The sequence below is a fragment of the Pavona decussata genome, unplaced genomic scaffold, assembly GCF_977016875.1.
Source record: "Pavona decussata unplaced genomic scaffold, jaPavDecu1.1 SCAFFOLD_238, whole genome shotgun sequence".
Classification (NCBI taxonomy): Eukaryota; Metazoa; Cnidaria; class Anthozoa; order Scleractinia; family Agariciidae; genus Pavona; species Pavona decussata.
In genome coordinates, this window is record NW_028145643.1 from 609,530 (window position 1) to 627,500 (window position 17,971).

A 17,971-nucleotide genomic window follows, 5' to 3' on the forward strand; every position below is an offset into this window, starting at 1 on the left:
TCTATTGTTTCGAGTCTGTCATGATACAGCATTCTTGTTCAGCACGCGTGCAACGACCACGCTTGCCTGACTTCCGAATGCACTCATTGGACATTGAACGCGTGCTTAACAAGAATGCTGTATCGTGACAGACTCGAAACAATAGAAAGCTCCCAAAGCACAAACTCAGCCAAAACGCTAAAAATCTTCAATGTTTACTCAAGTTTGGGCTTATAGAAGATAATGTCACAGTTTTTCAATGACCATGGAATTCAGAATCCAGGTAGTTAGTCAATCAGTTGTGGCCCTGAAAAAATTTGAAGGAAAAAAAACTACGAATTTTTAAGAAAATGAATTTTTTGTGAGAAGGACCCTGAAACGCTGACAAGTGTCAACAAGTAGCTAAAACTATAATTTCTATATGTTTGCATTGCTCGAAATCGCGCGCATTTACAAGGCCCTAAAGCTTTTTGCTGATTTGCAAGGACCCATCTGTTATGAAGATCCCCAAAATAAAGGAATAAATCTCATAGTTTATTAGATATAATCGTGTAAAGTTTGCTTACCATTTTTACATAAATTTTGACCTAAATTTGGAAAGCGCTAAATTTCTCGAATTGGGTCTTTGCGATTTTGTTGAAACTTTGTTCAGCGCAAGGCAGTAATGCGCACTATGTGTAGCCGAGAGATTCTCACGAAAAAAAGCCGGCAACAGCAGAATTTCGACTCAGACCTAAAAGGGGCGTGGCACTATAACCACGTGACATTTACTCCGATCGCGGAAATATTTTTGCTGTATTGTAGATTGATCTATATGTTATACATTCTATGTGTTAAACTTACCATAAAAGCAAAGGTGGGGATACCAGAGAGCTTCAAAGTAGGGTGGTACCGCCAAAAAATAACTGGGTCGAGTCACCTTAAATGGAATATTCCAGTATAGTCGGTGGTTGGGCAGGATCCTTTGCAAAATACTGTGAGCTGCGATTTTATGAGTCATGTCAATACTGCGTCTTAAGAGTGAGGCTTTGATATTTTAAGTAAAAGAAAAAAAAGTTTAATTTGTATCTTCCTTCTTCAACCATGGTCTTTTTTACCCTTGTTTAATTATCGCAGATATCGACGATTGTGCTGATCAGCCCTGCCAAAATGGAGCAACTTGTATCGACGCCGTGAACGATTACACTTGTAACTGTGTTGCTGGCTACACTGGAAAGAACTGCAGCATTGGTAAGAACAGAGTGTCTGTTTTAAGAAATGAAAGTGTCATTTCAGTAAAGTATTTTAGTTTACTTCTTTTGTATTCCCAAACCGAAGATCATTGGGCCTTAGTTTTGGACCCTCGCTAAACCTCTTCAAGTTATTATTCTTCCCTGGAAAGAGACGAAATTGATGAGGTCTTAGTTTTGGAGAAAACACTGGTTTAATTACAAAACAAAGACCCTCAAAGTAAAACGGTTTTTTAAGGTAACGAGAAGGTAAACAAACGAAAAAATATTAATGTTACCACCCTGACCATGTCAAATTTCCATGAGACATTTTGACAACGAAGTTAGTGGGGGAGTTGACTACGTTACTCGTTCGTCGAAAAGTGAAATGTCAGAAATTCTCATGTACCTTTTTTTTTTTTTTCCTACCTTATTCCGAGTCTTTTAACTTCGAGCAAAGTGACACTAGGAAGCGATGCTGATCCCAACTCTAGAAGTTTTAAAATTAAGTCTTACATCTGCGATCTTCGATCCTGGTTCTGCATAGGCCGTGCCAATGTTCAGAATTTTTTAGGCTTAATAATGCTTCGGTATTTGAATTGAAAGAAAAATTGTTATTTAACTTGGTGGCGCATACTTTAAATAACTATCCTTAAACAGCATCTAGTTATTTTTATAAGTTATTCCTGGAGATATCGACGATTGTCCTTTTCAGGGCTTGTCAAAATTAAGCCGTGAACAATTACACTTTTAAAGGTCTTTTTTACACCGTAAACACTTTTGTTTGCATATAAGCTGTAATTTTATGACCTTTATCAGTGCTTTGGTTTAAGACTGAAACTTTGGGATTCAAATCGAAATAAAAATCTGATTTTCACCTCAAGTAACTGCAAGTTGTCTAATATTAAATCTCATAGATATCGACGATTGTGCTGGTAAGCCCTGTCAAAATGGAGCAACTTGCATCGACGCCGTTAACAATTACACTTGTAATTGTGTTGATGGCTACACTGGCAGGAACTGTAGCATTGGTAAGAATAGAGTGTGTCTGTTTCAGAGGATGTTTATTATTTCAACTCAATATTTCAGTGTACTCAGGGAAAGTAGCGTCCTTGTTGTTTACCATTTACCAAAAATTCCCGGAAATTCTGGTTGAGAGGTAAAGTAGAACTCGATCGTTTGACTAATTCCACCGGAAAATTCCCGGGACGAACGGAGATTCTGAAAAAGTAGTCGTGTTCTTCCGTGTGGGACGTTCCGAATGGAATTTCGTTTTCCATTTACACGTTTCACATATTTCGTTTTAGTTTCAGGCCTTTTGGCTCTCGCGGCCGTGCCATGAGTTAAGCGCTGCGCGTCAATCAAGAAATTTTGCGTAAATGTTAAACAACCCGTGACGTTCTTCCCGAGCGGAAACTCCCAGCCGAAGTTTCTGGAAATTTTGGGTAAACGGTGAACAGTACAACCCTTTTGTCTCCTTCAAAGATTTCTCTTTATATATCAGCGCACGGCTGTGATTTCATGCCCTTTGTCATCGCTTTGCCATGTTTGAATTGAAGGAAAAGACGTTTTATAATTCCGCACAATTTCTCTAATTCCCCTTCAACATCTTTCTTTATTTTTTCCGTCGTTATGTGCCGCAGATATCGACGATTGTGCTGCTCAGCCCTGTGAAAATGGAGCAACTTGTATCGATGCCGTGAATGGTTACACTTGTAATTGTGTTGATGGCTACTCTGGAAAGAACTGTAGCATTGGTAAGAATCCAGTGTATCTGTTTCAGAAGTTAACCGGTATTTGAACTAGCTATATCAGTTGAGAGGTTTGGTGGGTAAGGAAAGGTTTTTTTCATGTTCCATAGCAAACCCTTCTGTTTGCATATAAGTTCATTTTCCCGAGTTCTTTTTATAAGTTATATCTCGGAGCTATCGACGATTGTCCTTCAGTTGTCAGTCCTGTCAAAATTGGGCCGTGAACGATAACACTTTTAAAGTCTTTTTTGTACCACAAACCCTTCTGGTTGCATATAATCTGTAATTTTATGACCTGTATCAATGTCGATATTCGAATTTCGAATTGAAATAAAAATTTGGTTTTGAGTTTGTACACCTCAATTACCTGTTACTTGTCCAATACTACTTATTTCTCGTAGATATTGACGATTGTGCCATTCAGCCCTGTCAAAATGGAGCAACTTGTATCGACGCCGTGAATAACTACACTTGTAATTGTGTTGATGGCTACACTGGCAGGAACTGTAGCATTGGTAAGAATTGAGTTTGTCTGTTTTTAGAGGTTGTTTAAGTGGAATATTCCAGTATAGTCGGTGGTTGGGCAAAATACTGTGAGCGGCGATTTTATGAGTCTTGTCAATACTGTGGCTTAAGAGTAAGGCTTTGATAGTTTGAGTAAAAGAAAAAAATGTTTAATTTGTATCTTCCTTCTTCGACCTCTTCTTTTACCCTTCTCTAATTATCTCAGATATCGACGATTGTGTTGGTCAGCCCTGCCAAAATGGAGCAACTTGTATCGACGCCGTGAACGATTACACTTGTAATTGTGTTGCTGGCTACACTGGAAAGAACTGCAGCATTGGTAAGAATCGAGTGTCTGTTTTAAGAAGTTTCAATGAATTTCAGGGAAGTATTCCAGTTTACGTCTGTTGTATCACCAAACCGAAGATCATAGAACGAAGCAAGAAAGCTAAATTACTTTAAGGCGTTTTAAACGACATGGCATGGGTCTTAGTTTTGTTGTCAAGGCCGCCGGATGGCCTAAAACAGACTTTTCAGGTGACGAGATGGTGAACAAATGAAAAGATATTCATTTCTATGAGACATTTTCAGAACAAAGTGAAAGAGGCAGTTGGCTACGTAACTCGTTCATCATCTTACTTACATCTTAGTTCTTTTTCCAATTTATTTCTCAGAGACATCCACGACTGTTCTTGTTAGCCCTGTCAAAATTGGGCTGTGAACGATTACACTTGTAAAGATCTTTTTTATACCGTAACTGAACACTTCTGTTTGCATGTAAGCTGTCATTTAATTACCTACATCAGTGCTTTGGTTTAAGATTCAAATTGACATAAAAATCTGATTTTCACCTCAAGTGACTGTAAGTTGTCTAATATTATTTCTCATAGATATCGACGATTGTGCTGTTCAGCCCTGTCAAAATGGAGCAACTTGTATCGACGCCGTGAACAATTACACTTGTAATTGTGTTGTTGGCTACACTGGGAAGAACTGCAGCATTGGTAAGAATCGAGTGGGCGCTTTCACAACTTAGTATTTCAACCAAGTATGTCAGTTTAGAACTTTGCTAGGTAATCAATGGTCTTCTTTACGCCGCAAACACTTCTGTTTGGATATAAGCACATGACCTGTGTCATTGTTTTGGTGTAAGACTGAACCTTAAATATTCAAATTGAAATAAAAATCTGGTCTGGCACCAGTATATACGAAGTCTATGGGTCATAACATTGTAGAAAAGGCCGAGTCAAACTAGAAAACGATCCGCCATACGTCATAGAGACACGAAATCAGTACGGTCTTAGTTGTTTTTCAGAAATCAACCGAAGTTCATTTTACCGCCTTGACCGCGTCAAATTGTCTTGAGATAATCAGTTTGAAAACGAAGCGAATGAGGGAGGCGATTATGAAACTTGTTTGTAGAAAAGCGAAATGGCACAAGTCTTCAATTGGCTTATTCGGAGTCAATCTGTTGCTCGGATTGTTTTTTTTTTTTTTTTTTTTTTTTTTTTTTTTTTTTTAACAGCTTTATTGACCATCACACATGTTAAATACAATAAATTAAACAACCAGAAAGAAATGAAAAAATACGTGAAAAGTGATAAGGTCAAAAGGGCAGGTGCGAACGGGACGCGAGGACCCATGCGAGGCACCTCCCATGATACAAATAATAATTAAAACACAAACAACCAAAAGACGCTAAAAAAAACTAGGGATGGCAGGAGCAGGATCGTACAATTGACCAGGTACAGGGATAGAATATGTCGAAGTGATTTTGCAAAAGGTGAAACATGTGCTCAGTAACAAAGTTGCGGAAGGAAGCAGTAGTTGAAAAACTGGTAGGGGGTGATAATTTACAGATATAGTTCCAGAGCTTAACAATACGATTAAAGTAAGAGGCCTGAAAAGTGCTAGTTTTACATACAGGAGTTTTAAGGTTATAAGGATTACTTAGTCTGGTTCGGCCGTGAGAAACAGGAGAAACAAAATCATAAACATTAAGATCAGTAAAACCTTTCCGACAATTGTAAAAAAAAACAAGATCTTTGAGTTCGCGGTCAAATGTCAGAGGAAGAAGTTTCAAAGTTAAAAGTCTGTCTCTGTATGACATCACGCCTACACGTTGTTTGAGGATCCACCTTGTGGCCCTCCTTTGAACCCTTTCAATTTGAGTTTTTAATGCAATCTTGTCCGGGGACCAGACCTGGGTCGCGTAGGATAACTGAGATTTCACGAGTGCAAGATAAAGTGAGCGTCTAGCAGAGACATCGTTTAATAGTGGGCACGTGCGTTTTAAAAGTCCAAGTAACTTGTTGGCCTTAGCAGTAATGGAATGGATATGTGTGTTCCAGGTGAGGGAGTTGGTGATGCTAACTCCAACGTCTTTCTCCGTAGACACACGCTCGAGCTCTACATTATCAAGCTTGTAAATGAAGTTTAGCGGGCTCTTTTTTCGAGTGATGGTTAGCGCCTTGCATTTAGAAGCATTAAACCGGATATTGTTGTCCCGAGTCCACGTGTCCATATTGGTCAGGGTTTTCTGCATGGACATGCAGTCATCGAAGGTATTGATGTTGCGATATACTTTGGTATCGTCGGCATAAAGGGAAGTGAAAACATCACCTACGGCTACATCTGGGAGGTCGTTAATAAATATTACGAACAGCAGTGGCCCCAAAAGGCTGCCTTGGGGGACCCCAGAAGTGACAGGGGCCCATTGCGAAGTTGCGCCATCGATAACAACTCGTTGGAGTCGACCAGATAGATAGTTAGCGAACCAGGTTAGAAGCTGACCTGACACCCCGTAGGCTCGTAACTTAGAAAGAAGGACGTTATGATCTACAGTGTCAAACGCCTTGGCGAAGTCAAGGTAAATAACGTCCGTCTGGATGTTTTTATCCAGGTTTTGGCCGATGGTATGAAGAACGGGTAGTAGCTGGGTGACACATGAGCGATTCCTTAGGAACCCGTGTTGTAAAGGAGTAATTAAGTTATTAACATGATCATACAGGCAATTAAAAACGCAGCGTTCCAGGACTTTGCTGACAATCGGAAGAAGTGATATGGGTCGGTAGTTTTCGGCAGGCTCTTTTGAGTCTTTCTTGTGAATGGGAGTTATGTCCGCGGATTTCCACTCTGTAGGAATTTGACCGCTACTGAGAGACTGATTAAAGATCCCACAGAGACTCGGATCTTGGAGTGAAGAAAAAAATGTTTTCGCGCCCTTTAACTAATTCTCCCTTTTTTTCTTCATTTTTTTTTTTTATTTCTCGCAGATATTGACGATTGTGCCGTTCAGCCCTGTCAGAATGGAGCAACTTGTATCGATGCCGTGAACAATTACATTTGTAATTGTGTTGATGGCTACACTGGAAAGAACTGCAGCATTGGTAAGAACAACGTATTTACTTCAGACTCTATTATTTCAAATATATATTTCAGGTTCAGTTGCTGTGTAAGCGAAGACCTATATCCCGAAAATACATTTCTTTTCATGCGAACTGAAATTTCGTGGGGTGTGTCAATCATTCGGATTAAGAATGCCACTGTTTTAGACTGACAACTTGGTATTCGAAGTGAAATAAAAATATACTTTTGTGTTCGGAAACTGAAGTGACTGTCATTTGACATGTCTTGCAAGTTTTCTTATATTATTTCTCGTAGATATTGACGATTGTGCTGTTCAGCCCTGTCAAAATGGAGCAACTTGTATTGACGCCGTGAACGATTACACTTGTAATTGCGTTGATGGGTACACTGGGAAGAACTGTAGCATTGGTAAGAACGGTGTGTTTGTTTTAGAGATTGTTACTTAAATGGAATATTTAGTTTATTAGAAAACAGGTTCATTGTATAATGCAATTCCAGGAAATTGATTGGCTTAGCGGCCATGGTATATATAAATCCATAATTATACCATGCCCGAGAAATAGCGACCATTAAACATGGCAAAATTGTCTTGTGGTTGTTCTTGCAACGCGAAATCGGCAACATCTAGTAACATTTCTTGATTGCTTTCAAGAAAACAATCATCCCACTCGCAGTTGTTGAATATGATTTGATTAAAACCAACTCGGCGCTACGCGCCTTGTTGGCCATCTATCATCTCATCTCATATCCAACTTGCACTCGTGGAATAATTGTTAATTACTCAGTGGCTAGGTAGAGTTGTTTGATATAAAGTGCTTCTCTCAAATATTGACGACTGTCACTGCTTTGGTTAAGTTCTGACACTTTGAAATTTCAACTGAAGGGAATTTTTTTTTTATAATTCCACACACTTTACAAAATTATCCTCCTCATTTCTCGCAGATATCGATGATTGTACCAGTCAACCCTGTGAAAATGGAGCAACTTGTATCGACGCCGTGAATGATTACACTTGTAATTGTGTTGATGGCTACACTGGAAAGAATTGTAGCATTGGTAAGAATCCAGTGTGCCTGTTTTTAGAGGTGCTTTTAGTCGGTGGATGGGCAGGGTCCTTTGCAAATACTGTGAGCTGCGATTTTATGAGTCGTGTCAATACTGCGGCTTAAGAGTAGGGCTTGTTTATACTTGTTTAACGTCTTCTTTTACCTTTCTATAATTATCGCAGACATCGACGATTGTGCTGTTCAGCCCTGCCAAAATGGAGCAACTTGTATCGACGCCGTGAACGATTACACTTGTAACTGTGTTGCTGGCTACACTGGAAAGAACTGCAGCATTGGTAAGAACAACCCGTCTGTTTTAAGAAGTTGTCGTGAATTTCAGTAAAGTATTCCATTTTACTTCTGTTGTATCACAAAACTGAAGATTAAGAACGAAGCCAAAGGGTTAAATTAATGTTACGCATTCTTAACGAGGTGGCGTAGGGTCTTAGTTTTGTAGACAAGGCCACCCGATGTCGTAAAACAGTTTTTTGAGGTGACGAGATGGTATACAAATCAAAAGGTATTCATTCCCATGAGAGATTTTCTAAACAAAATGAATGACGCAGTTGTTTACGTAACTTGTTTATCATCTTATTTCGATTGACCTTATTTCGGATCACTTAACTTCGAGAAGGGTGACAAAGCCACCTTCTTCCCTCGTGTAGTCCTCGTATTGCAAGGGCCGTACCAATGTTCAGATTTTTTGAAGGCTTATTTTCCGGTATTTGAATTGAAAAAAAGAATGTTTTGGTCGCCTCAAACTTTAAATAACTATCCTTAAAAAGCTTCCAGATCTTTTTCCAATTTATTTCTCAGAGACATCCACGACTGTTCTTGTCAGCCCTGTCAAAATTGGGCCGTAAACGATTGCACTTGTAAAGGTCTTTTTTATACTATAACTGAACACTTCTGTTTGCATGTAAGCTGTCATTTAATTACCTATATCAGTGCTTTGGTTTAAGATTCGAATTGAAATAAAAATCTGATTTTCACCTCAAGTGACTGTAAGTTGTCTACTATTATTTCTCATAGATATCGACGATTGTGCTGTTCACCCCTGTCAAAATGGAGCAACTTGTATCGACGCCGTGAACAATTACACTTGTAATTGTGTTGTTGGCTACACTGGGAAGAACTGCAGCATTGGTAAGAATCGAGTTTGGCGCTTTCACAACTTAGTATTTCAACCAAGTATGTCAGTTTAGAACTTTGCTAGGTAATCAATGGTCTTCTTTACGCCGCAAACACTTCTGTTTGCATATAAGCACATGACCTGTGTCATTGTTTTGGTGTAAGACTGAACCTTAAATATTCAAATTGAAATAAAAATCTGGTCTGGCACCAGTATACACAAAATCTATGGGTCATAACATTGTAGAAAAGGCCGAGTCAAACTAGAAAACGATCCGCCATACGTCATAGAGACACGAAATCAGTACGGTCTTAGTTATTTTTCAGAAATCAACCGAAGTCCATTTTACCGCCTTGACCGGGTCAAATTGTCTTGAGATAAATCAGTTTGAAAACGAAGCGAATGAGGGAGGCGATTATGAAACTTGTTTGTAGAAAAGCGAAATGGCACAAGTCTTCAATTGGCTTATTCGGAGTCAATCTGTTGCTCGGATTATTTTTAAATCTTGGATTGAAGAAAAAAATGTTTTCGCGCACTTTAACTAATTCTCCCTTTTTTTCTTCATTTTTTTTCTATTTCTCGCAGATATTGACGATTGTGCTGTTCAGCCCTGTCAAAATGGAGCAACTTGTATCGATGCCGTGAACAATTACATTTGTAATTGTGTTGATGGCTACACCGGAAAGAACTGCAGCATTGGTAAGAACAACGTATTTACTTCAGACTTTATTATTTCAAATATATATTTCAGTTCAGTTGTTGTGTAAGCGAAGACCTATATCCCGAAAAATACATTTCTTTTCATGCAAACTGAAATTTCGTGGGGCGTGTCAGTCATTCGGATAAAGAGTGACACTTTTTTAGACTGACAACTTGGTATTCGAAGTGAAATAAAAATATACTTTTGTGTTCGCAAACCTGAAGTGACTGTCATTTGACATGTCTTGCAAGTTTTCTTATATTATTTCTCATAGATATCGACGATTGTGTTGGTCAGCGTTGTCAAAATGGAGCAACTTGTATCGACGCCGTGAACGATTACACTTGTAATTGCGTTGATGGGTACACTGGAAAGAACTGCAGCATTGGTAAGAACGGTGTGTCTGTTTTAGAGATTGCTACTTAAATGGAATATTTAGTTTATTAAAAACTGGATCATTGTATAATGCAATTCAAGGGAATTGATTGGCTTAGCGGCCATGGTATATATAAATCCATAATTATACCATGCCCGAGAAATAGCGACCATTAAACATGGCAAAATTGTCTTCTGGTTATTGTTGCAACGCGAAATCAGCAACATCTAGTAACATTTCTTGATTGTTTTCAAGAAAACAATCATCCCACTCGCAGTTGTTGAATATGATTTGATTATAACCAACTCGGCGCTACGCGCCTTGTTGGCTATCTATCATCTCATCTCATATCCAACTTGCACTCGTGGGATAATTGTTAATTACTCAGTGGCTAGGCAGAGTTTTTTGATATGAAGCGCTTCTCTCAAATATTGACGACCGTCACTGCTTTGGTTTAGTTCTGACATTTTGAAATTTCAACTGAAGGGAATTTTTTTTTTTTTTTTTTTTTTTTATAATTCCACACACTTTACAAAATTATCCTCCTCATTTCTCGCAGATATCGATGATTGTACCAGTCAACCCTGTGAAAATGGAGCAACTTGTATCGACGCCGTGAATGATTACACTTGTAATTGTGTTGATGGCTACACTGGAAAGAACTGTAGCATTGGTAAGAATCCAGTGTGCCTGTTTTTAGAGGTGCTTTTAGTCGGTGGATGGGCAGGGTCCTTTGCAAATACTGTGAGCTGCGATTTTATGAGTCGTGTCAATACTGCGGCTTAAGAGTAGGGCTTGTTTATACTTGTTTAACGTCTTCTTTTACCTTTCTATAATTATCGCAGACATCGACGATTGTGCTGTTCAGCCCTGCCAAAATGGAGCAACTTGTATCGACGCCGTGAATGATTACACTTGTAACTGTGTTGCTGGCTACACTGGAAAGAACTGCAGCATTGGTAAGAACAACCCGTCTGTTTTAAGAAGTTGTCGTGAATTTCAGTAAAGTATTCCATTTTACTTCTGTTGTATCACAAAACCGAAGATTAAGAACGAAGCCAAAGGGTTAATTGAATTAATGTTACGCGTTCTTAACGAGGTGGCGTAGGGTCTTAGTTTCGTAAACAAGGCCACCCGATGTCGTCAAACAGTTTTTTGAGGTGACGAGATGGAATACAAATCAAAAGGTATTCATTCCCATCAGAGATTTTCTAAACAAAATGAATAAGGCAGTGGTTTACGTAACTTGTTCATTATCTTATTTCGATTGACCTTATTTCGGATCACTTAACTTTGAGAAGGGTGACAAAGCCACCTTCGTCCCTCGTGTAGTCCTCGTATTGCAAGGGCCATGTCAATGTTCAGATTTTTTGAAGGTTTATTTTCCGGTATTTGAATTGAAAAAAAGAATGTTTTAGTCGCCTCAAACTTTAAATAACTAACCTTAAAAAGCTTCTAGTTTTTTTTCCAATTTATTTCTCAGAGACATCCACGACTGTTCTTGTCAGCCCTTTCAAAATTGGGCCGTGAACGATTACACTTGTAAAGGTCTTCTTTATACAATACAATACATTACAATATATATTTTGCCATATACAACATTTACAGATAGAAAAAAAAAAATAAAGAAAATTGATGTAAGAAAATAAATGGCGAGAAAACCTAACTGAACACTTCTGTTTGCATGTAAGCTGTAATTTAATTACCTATATCAGTGCTTTGGTTTAAGATTCGAATTGAAATAAAAATCTGATTTTCACCTCAAGTGACTGTAAGTTGTCTACTATTATTTCTCATAGATATCGACGATTGTGCTGTTCAGCCCTGTCAAAATGGAGCAACTTGTATCGACGCCGTGAACAATTACACTTGTAATTGTGTTGTTGGCTACACTGGGAAGAACTGCAGCATTGGTAAGAATCGAGTGTGGCGCTTTCACAACTTAGTATTTCAACCAAGTATGTCAGTTTAGAACTTTGCTAGGTAATCAATGGTCTTCTTTACGCCGCAAACACTTCTGTTTGCATATAAGCACATAACCTGTGTCATTGTTTTGGCGTAAGACTGAACCTTAAATATTCAAATTGAAATAAAAATCTGGTCTGGCACCAGTATACACAAAATCTATGGGTCATAACATTGTAGAAAAGGCCGAGTCAAACTAGAAAACGATCCGCCATACGTCATAGAGACACGAAATCAGTACGGTCTTAGTTATTTTTCAGAAATCAACCGAAGTCCATTTTACCGCCTTGACCGGGTCAAATTGTCTTGAGATAAATCAGTTTGAAAACGAAGCGAATGAGGGAGGCGATTATGAAACTTGTTTGTAGAAAAGCGAAATGGCACAAGTCTTCAATTGGCTTATTCGGAGTCAATCTGTTGCTCGGATTATTTTTAAATCTTGGATTGAAGAAAAAAATGTTTTCGCGCACTTTAACTAATTCTCCCTTTTTTTCTTCATTTTTTTTCTATTTCTCGCAGATATTGACGATTGTGCTGTTCAGCCCTGTCAAAATGGAGCAACTTGTATCGATGCCGTGAACAATTACATTTGTAATTGTGTTGATGGCTACACCGGAAAGAACTGCAGCATTGGTAAGAACAACGTATTTACTTCAGACTTTATTATTTCAAATATATATTTCAGTTCAGTTGTTGTGTAAGCGAAGACCTATATCCCGAAAAATACATTTCTTTTCATGCAAACTGAAATTTCGTGGGGCGTGTCAGTCATTCGGATAAAGAGTGACACTTTTTTAGACTGACAACTTGGTATTCGAAGTGAAATAAAAATATACTTTTGTGTTCGCAAACCTGAAGTGACTGTCATTTGACATGTCTTGCAAGTTTTCTTATATTATTTCTCATAGATATCGACGATTGTGTTGGTCAGCGTTGTCAAAATGGAGCAACTTGTATCGACGCCGTGAACGATTACACTTGTAATTGCGTTGATGGGTACACTGGAAAGAACTGCAGCATTGGTAAGAACGGTGTGTCTGTTTTAGAGATTGCTACTTAAATGGAATATTTAGTTTATTAAAAACTGGATCATTGTATAATGCAATTCAAGGGAATTGATTGGCTTAGCGGCCATGGTATATATAAATCCATAATTATACCATGCCCGAGAAATAGCGACCATTAAACATGGCAAAATTGTCTTCTGGTTATTGTTGCAACGCGAAATCAGCAACATCTAGTAACATTTCTTGATTGTTTTCAAGAAAACAATCATCCCACTCGCAGTTGTTGAATATGATTTGATTATAACCAACTCGGCGCTACGCGCCTTGTTGGCTATCTATCATCTCATCTCATATCCAACTTGCACTCGTGGGATAATTGTTAATTACTCAGTGGCTAGGCAGAGTTTTTTGATATGAAGCGCTCCTCTCAAATATTGACGACCGTCACTGCTTTGGTTTAGTTCTGACATTTTGAAATTTCAACTGAAGGGAATTTTTTTTTTTTTTTTTTTTTTTTTATAATTCCACACACTTTACAAAATTATCCTCCTCATTTCTCGCAGATATCGATGATTGTACCAGTCAACCCTGTGAAAATGGAGCAACTTGTATCGACGCCGTGAATGATTACACTTGTAATTGTGTTGATGGCTACACTGGAAAGAACTGTAGCATTGGTAAGAATCCAGTGTGCCTGTTTTTAGAGGTGCTTTTAGTCGGTGGATGGGCAGGGTCCTTTGCAAATACTGTGAGCTGCGATTTTATGAGTCGTGTCAATACTGCGGCTTAAGAGTAGGGCTTGTTTATACTTGTTTAACGTCTTCTTTTACCTTTCTATAATTATCGCAGACATCGACGATTGTGCTGTTCAGCCCTGCCAAAATGGAGCAACTTGTATCGACGCCGTGAATGATTACACTTGTAACTGTGTTGCTGGCTACACTGGAAAGAACTGCAGCATTGGTAAGAACAACCCGTCTGTTTTAAGAAGTTGTCGTGAATTTCAGTAAAGTATTCCATTTTACTTCTGTTGTATCACAAAACCGAAGATTAAGAACGAAGCCAAAGGGTTAATTGAATTAATGTTACGCGTTCTTAACGAGGTGGCGTAGGGTCTTAGTTTCGTAAACAAGGCCACCCGATGTCGTCAAACAGTTTTTTGAGGTGACGAGATGGAATACAAATCAAAAGGTATTCATTCCCATCAGAGATTTTCTAAACAAAATGAATAAGGCAGTGGTTTACGTAACTTGTTCATTATCTTATTTCGATTGACCTTATTTCGGATCACTTAACTTTGAGAAGGGTGACAAAGCCACCTTCGTCCCTCGTGTAGTCCTCGTATTGCAAGGGCCATGTCAATGTTCAGATTTTTTGAAGGTTTATTTTCCGGTATTTGAATTGAAAAAAAGAATGTTTTAGTCGCCTCAAACTTTAAATAACTAACCTTAAAAAGCTTCTAGTTTTTTTTCCAATTTATTTCTCAGAGACATCCACGACTGTTCTTGTCAGCCCTTTCAAAATTGGGCCGTGAACGATTACACTTGTAAAGGTCTTCTTTATACAATACAATACATTACAATATATATTTTGCCATATACAACATTTACAGATAGAAAAAAAAAAATAAAGAAAATTGATGTAAGAAAATAAATGGCGAGAAAACCTAACTGAACACTTCTGTTTGCATGTAAGCTGTAATTTAATTACCTATATCAGTGCTTTGGTTTAAGATTCGAATTGAAATAAAAATCTGATTTTCACCTCAAGTGACTGTAAGTTGTCTACTATTATTTCTCATAGATATCGACGATTGTGCTGTTCAGCCCTGTCAAAATGGAGCAACTTGTATCGACGCCGTGAACAATTACACTTGTAATTGTGTTGTTGGCTACACTGGGAAGAACTGCAGCATTGGTAAGAATCGAGTGTGGCGCTTTCACAACTTAGTATTTCAACCAAGTATGTCAGTTTAGAACTTTGCTAGGTAATCAATGGTCTTCTTTACGCCGCAAACACTTCTGTTTGCATATAAGCACATAACCTGTGTCATTGTTTTGGCGTAAGACTGAACCTTAAATATTCAAATTGAAATAAAAATCTGGTCTGGCACCAGTATACACAAAATCTATGGGTCATAACATTGTAGAAAAGGCCGAGTCAAACTAGAAAACGATCCGCCATACGTCATAGAGACACGAAATCAGTACGGTCTTAGTTATTTTTCAGAAATCAACCGAAGTCCATTTTACCGCCTTGACCGGGTCAAATTGTCTTGAGATAAATCAGTTTGAAAACGAAGCGAATGAGGGAGGCGATTATGAAACTTGTTTGTAGAAAAGCGAAATGGCACAAGTCTTCAATTGGCTTATTCGGAGTCAATCTGTTGCTCGGATTATTTTTAAATCTTGGATTGAAGAAAAAAATGTTTTCGCGCACTTTAACTAATTCTCCCTTTTTTTCTTCATTTTTTTTCTATTTCTCGCAGATATTGACGATTGTGCTGTTCAGCCCTGTCAAAATGGAGCAACTTGTATCGATGCCGTGAACAATTACATTTGTAATTGTGTTGATGGCTACACCGGAAAGAACTGCAGCATTGGTAAGAACAACGTATTTACTTCAGACTTTATTATTTCAAATATATATTTCAGTTCAGTTGTTGTGTAAGCGAAGACCTATATCCCGAAAAATACATTTCTTTTCATGCAAACTGAAATTTCGTGGGGCGTGTCAGTCATTCGGATAAAGAGTGACACTTTTTTAGACTGACAACTTGGTATTCGAAGTGAAATAAAAATATACTTTAGTGTTCGCAAACCTGAAGTGACTGTCATTTGACATGTCTTGCAAGTTTTCTTATATTATTTCTCGTAGATATCGACGATTGTGTTGGTCAGCCTTGTCAAAATGGAGCAACTTGTATCGACGCCGTGAATGATTACACTTGTAATTGCGTTGATGGGTACACTGGGAAGAACTGTAGCATTGGTAAGAACGGTGTGTCTGTTTTAGAGATTCTTACTCAAACGGAATATTTAGATTATTAGAAAACAGGTTCATTGTATAATGCAATTCCAGGGAATTGATTGGCTTAGCGGCCATGGTATATATAAATCCATAATTATACCATGCCCGGGAAATAGCGACCATTAAACATGGCAAAAGTGTCTTCTGGTTGTTGTTGCAACGCGAAATCAGCAACATCTAGTGACATTTCTTGATTGCTTTCAGGAAAACAATCATCCCACTCGCAGTTGTTGAATATGATTTGATTATAACCAACTCGGCGCTACGCGCCTTGTTGGCTATCTATCGTCTCATCTCATATCCAACTTGCACTCGTGGAATAATTGTTAATTACTCAGTGGCTAGGTAGAGTTGTTTGATATAAAGCGCTCCTCTCAAATATTAAAAACGGTCACTGCTTTTTTTTAGTTCTGACACTTTGAAATTTCAACTGAAGGGAATTTTTTTTTTATAATTCCACACACTTTACAAAATTATCCTCCTCATTTCTCGCAGATATCGATGATTGTACCAGTCAACCCTGTGAAAATGGAGCAACTTGTATCGACGCCGTGAATGATTACACTTGTAATTGTGTTGATGGCTACACTGGAAAGAACTGTAGCATTGGTAAGAATCCAGTGTGCCCGTTTTTAGAGGTGCTTTTAGTCGGTGGATGGGCAGGGTCCTTTGCAAATACTGTGAGCTGCGATTTTATGAGTCGTGTCAATACTGCGGCTTAAGTGTAGGGCTTTGATATTTTGAGTAAAAGAAAAAAAATGTTTAATTTGTATCTTCCTTGTTTAACGTCTTCTTTTACCTTTCTCTAATTATCGCAGACATCGACGATTGTGCTGGTCAGCCCTGCCAAAATGGAGCAACTTGTATCGACGCCGTGAACGATTACACTTGTAATTGTGTTGCTGGCTACACCGGAAAGAACTGCAGCATTGGTAAGAACAACCCGTCTGTTTTAAGAAGTTGTCGTGAATTTCAGTAAAGTATTCCAGTTTACTTCTGTTGTATCACAAAACCGAAGATTAAGAACGAAGCCAAAGGGTTAAATTAATGTTACGCGTTCTTAACGAGGTGGCGTAGGGTCTTAGTTTCGTAGACAAGGCCACCCGATGTCGTAAAACAGTTTATAAAATTTTTGAGATAGTACGCGCGCTCTCATTGGTCGATAGGTGTGTTTAGATGAGAGTATGTAAACACGGTTGTGACGTCACGCTTTGTGTGTCTCCTGGCACAATTTGAAAACATTTCAAAGCTTTCGCAAGACTCGCAAAGTAATTTCAAGTACAACTGTTAAGGAAATGGTGAAAAATTTCCCAAAATTTTGATCGGGGTTTGCCTATCTCCTCCCCCCCCCCCTGAACCCGAGGGGAAAAAAGCAAAAGAAAGAAGAGCCACAGCGCTTTGCTTGCCTCGCTAGACGACCTCGTCGAGGGAGCTCAAGTGAAGACGACAAAATATGCAGCAAATACGCAGTAAACGTTTTTCAAGGTAATTTTTGCATCTGAGTACCACAATAAAATTTCCTAAAAGACATTCTTTATTCAGAAAATGTACACGAAAACGAACACAAAACTATATGCTACAGACTATAAATGTTTCAAATCAAACTTTGTACGGCCGGTTGCCGTGTTTTGGCTGTCAAATTTGTATAAAATCTATTTTCTCTGAGACTTTCTTAGCGTAATAATCTACTGTTACGATTACTATTACCAGCAACAACTTCACAGTCTGGATCCGCTGCTTGTGCTATGATTCCTAAACAGCAAAACTTTACAAGGCACGATGAGCGACTCGACTTCTCGGCCATCTCAGGCTGCCACATCGGGCAAGTTCACGTAACTTTCAAGAGCGACCATGCACAGTGACATTCATTTTCAGCTTAAATAAACTCCTCATCTTGAAGTTCT

General features: G+C 38.4%; 1 protein-coding gene across 1 annotated transcript in view; it reads left to right on the top strand.

The window, feature by feature from the left end:
• The first annotated feature begins 222 nt into the window (after positions 1-222).
• Positions 223-17,971, top strand: part of LOC146457621 (uncharacterized) — a 28,632-nt gene continuing 10,883 nt past the window's right edge. The window contains exons 1-22 of the mRNA XM_085091707.1: positions 223-262; positions 1,096-1,209; positions 2,105-2,218; positions 2,831-2,944; positions 3,340-3,453; positions 3,669-3,782; positions 4,333-4,446; positions 6,718-6,831; positions 7,106-7,219; positions 7,754-7,867; positions 8,040-8,153; positions 8,890-9,003; positions 10,625-10,738; positions 10,911-11,024; positions 11,865-11,978; positions 13,601-13,714; positions 13,887-14,000; positions 14,841-14,954; positions 15,526-15,639; positions 15,915-16,028; positions 16,563-16,676; positions 16,886-16,999. Coding sequence (XP_084947833.1) covers positions 223-262; positions 1,096-1,209; positions 2,105-2,218; positions 2,831-2,944; positions 3,340-3,453; positions 3,669-3,782; positions 4,333-4,446; positions 6,718-6,831; positions 7,106-7,219; positions 7,754-7,867; positions 8,040-8,153; positions 8,890-9,003; positions 10,625-10,738; positions 10,911-11,024; positions 11,865-11,978; positions 13,601-13,714; positions 13,887-14,000; positions 14,841-14,954; positions 15,526-15,639; positions 15,915-16,028; positions 16,563-16,676; positions 16,886-16,999 — 2,434 coding nt within the window. The remainder of the gene's footprint in view (positions 263-1,095; positions 1,210-2,104; positions 2,219-2,830; positions 2,945-3,339; positions 3,454-3,668; positions 3,783-4,332; positions 4,447-6,717; positions 6,832-7,105; positions 7,220-7,753; positions 7,868-8,039; positions 8,154-8,889; positions 9,004-10,624; positions 10,739-10,910; positions 11,025-11,864; positions 11,979-13,600; positions 13,715-13,886; positions 14,001-14,840; positions 14,955-15,525; positions 15,640-15,914; positions 16,029-16,562; positions 16,677-16,885; positions 17,000-17,971) is intronic.